The sequence below is a fragment of the Anarrhichthys ocellatus genome, unplaced genomic scaffold (assembly GCF_004355925.1).
Source record: "Anarrhichthys ocellatus isolate YVR2014 unplaced genomic scaffold, GSC_Weel_1.0 scaffold6, whole genome shotgun sequence".
Lineage (NCBI taxonomy): Eukaryota > Metazoa > Chordata > Actinopteri > Perciformes > Anarhichadidae > Anarrhichthys > Anarrhichthys ocellatus.
The window spans coordinates 15,100,699-15,102,028 of record NW_022280036.1 but is presented as its reverse complement, the minus strand read 5'-3'; the positions used below and the strand labels follow the sequence as shown (position 1 = coordinate 15,102,028).

General features: G+C 40.8%; 1 protein-coding gene across 3 annotated transcripts in view; it reads right to left on the bottom strand.

Annotated features, from left to right (window-relative positions):
• ppef1 (protein phosphatase, EF-hand calcium binding domain 1) overlaps positions 1 to 1,330 on the bottom strand; it is an 8,660-nt gene that overhangs the window by 5,320 nt on the left and 2,010 nt on the right. Inside the window, exons 3-4 of one of the 3 annotated variants that reach the window (XM_031846861.1) lie at positions 964 to 1,091; positions 794 to 854 (exon numbers count right to left, since the gene is read on the bottom strand). In XM_031846861.1, coding sequence (XP_031702721.1) covers positions 794 to 854; positions 964 to 1,091 — 189 coding nt within the window. Of the gene's footprint in view, positions 1 to 793; positions 855 to 963; positions 1,246 to 1,330 lie in introns of those variants that run through there. The other 2 variants (XM_031846859.1, XM_031846860.1) reach the window with 2 other exon arrangements.

Here is a 1,330-nt window from a genome sequence, read left to right as displayed (position 1 = left end):
ACACACACACACACACACACACACACACACACACACACACACACACAAACATGGATGCAGTACATAACAACTACAGAGAACAAGAGTCTGGCCTCTTTGCATCACTTATGTCGACTCAACGTAAAACCCACGCGGAGGATGGAGTGTAGATGTTGGGTAATAAGGGATGACATGAGGATGAACTTGTCAACGGATCATCGGGCCTTTTAGATGGATGAGATGGTCAATACATACTTAAGCCACAGCGGTGTCAGTGCAACACACCAACACATTGGCCTCCACGTTCACAGTAGTTGCTTAGCAACAGGGTATACGCAATGGGTTCTCTAATGTAGACCAAAATACAGAGGCGTGACTAACAAAACTAATACTGTAATATTCAAATTTGATCTCTCACTATTTGTATTTACCGAAAGCATTAGCTGGACCCATCCGTCTTTGATCATTCAATCTCACATAATAGCACAACAGCATCAAATGAACCTAAAACAAATGTTTAAAGCTATAAAAACAACACATGAATAAAAAGGTGAACCGGCACAAACTCACATATAAGCTTCAGTATATCTGAGACACAGGCAGCCCTGAACGCTTTGTATGCACAGTGCAAAATAATAACGTATATGCCTTCATATCCAAATTAACCCTGTTAGAAAATGTTGTTTTACTACAAAATAAAATCAACTTTATCTCCAATATTACCAAAAAACAAGGATGAAGTCAGACATTTCGCTACAAATAATACTATCTCATCGAAATATTCTGCGGTTAAAAGAGTGTTTTGGCTCCTGACCTGGTCCATTTCCATTCAGCTGAGTGAAGTTGTCGAGCATGAAACTGAAGAAACTGGAAAGCTGGAGAAAGAAAAACAAACATGTTTAAGCTTTCTGGAGGCTTCTGAATATGAGCTTATATGTGTACTTGAGCTTTTAAGCAGGAGGGAGTGCCTTTTCTGAGCGTCACCTGTAGCTGGTCCTGTTCCCCAGCATATTCAATGGACTGAAAGATGTTCCAGGTGTACCTGCGCCTCATCTCCAGACGGGCCATGTAGCGCCGGTACCATCGCTGGATCAAAACAGCTGCCTTCATAGCTACGACAAAAACACCAACTGTTACATTTCATTTAGAGGGGAAAGGTGTTTAAACATCTGGAGACAGATACATACAGGACATGAATATGACAAGTGAGACTCTTATTTTGTATTGTTATGGAGCACAGCATTTTAATTACCGTACAAAGTGACAAACATCATGAGGTAAATGTAAAAATGCTCACAGATATGCACACACACACACACACACACACACACACACACACACACACACACAC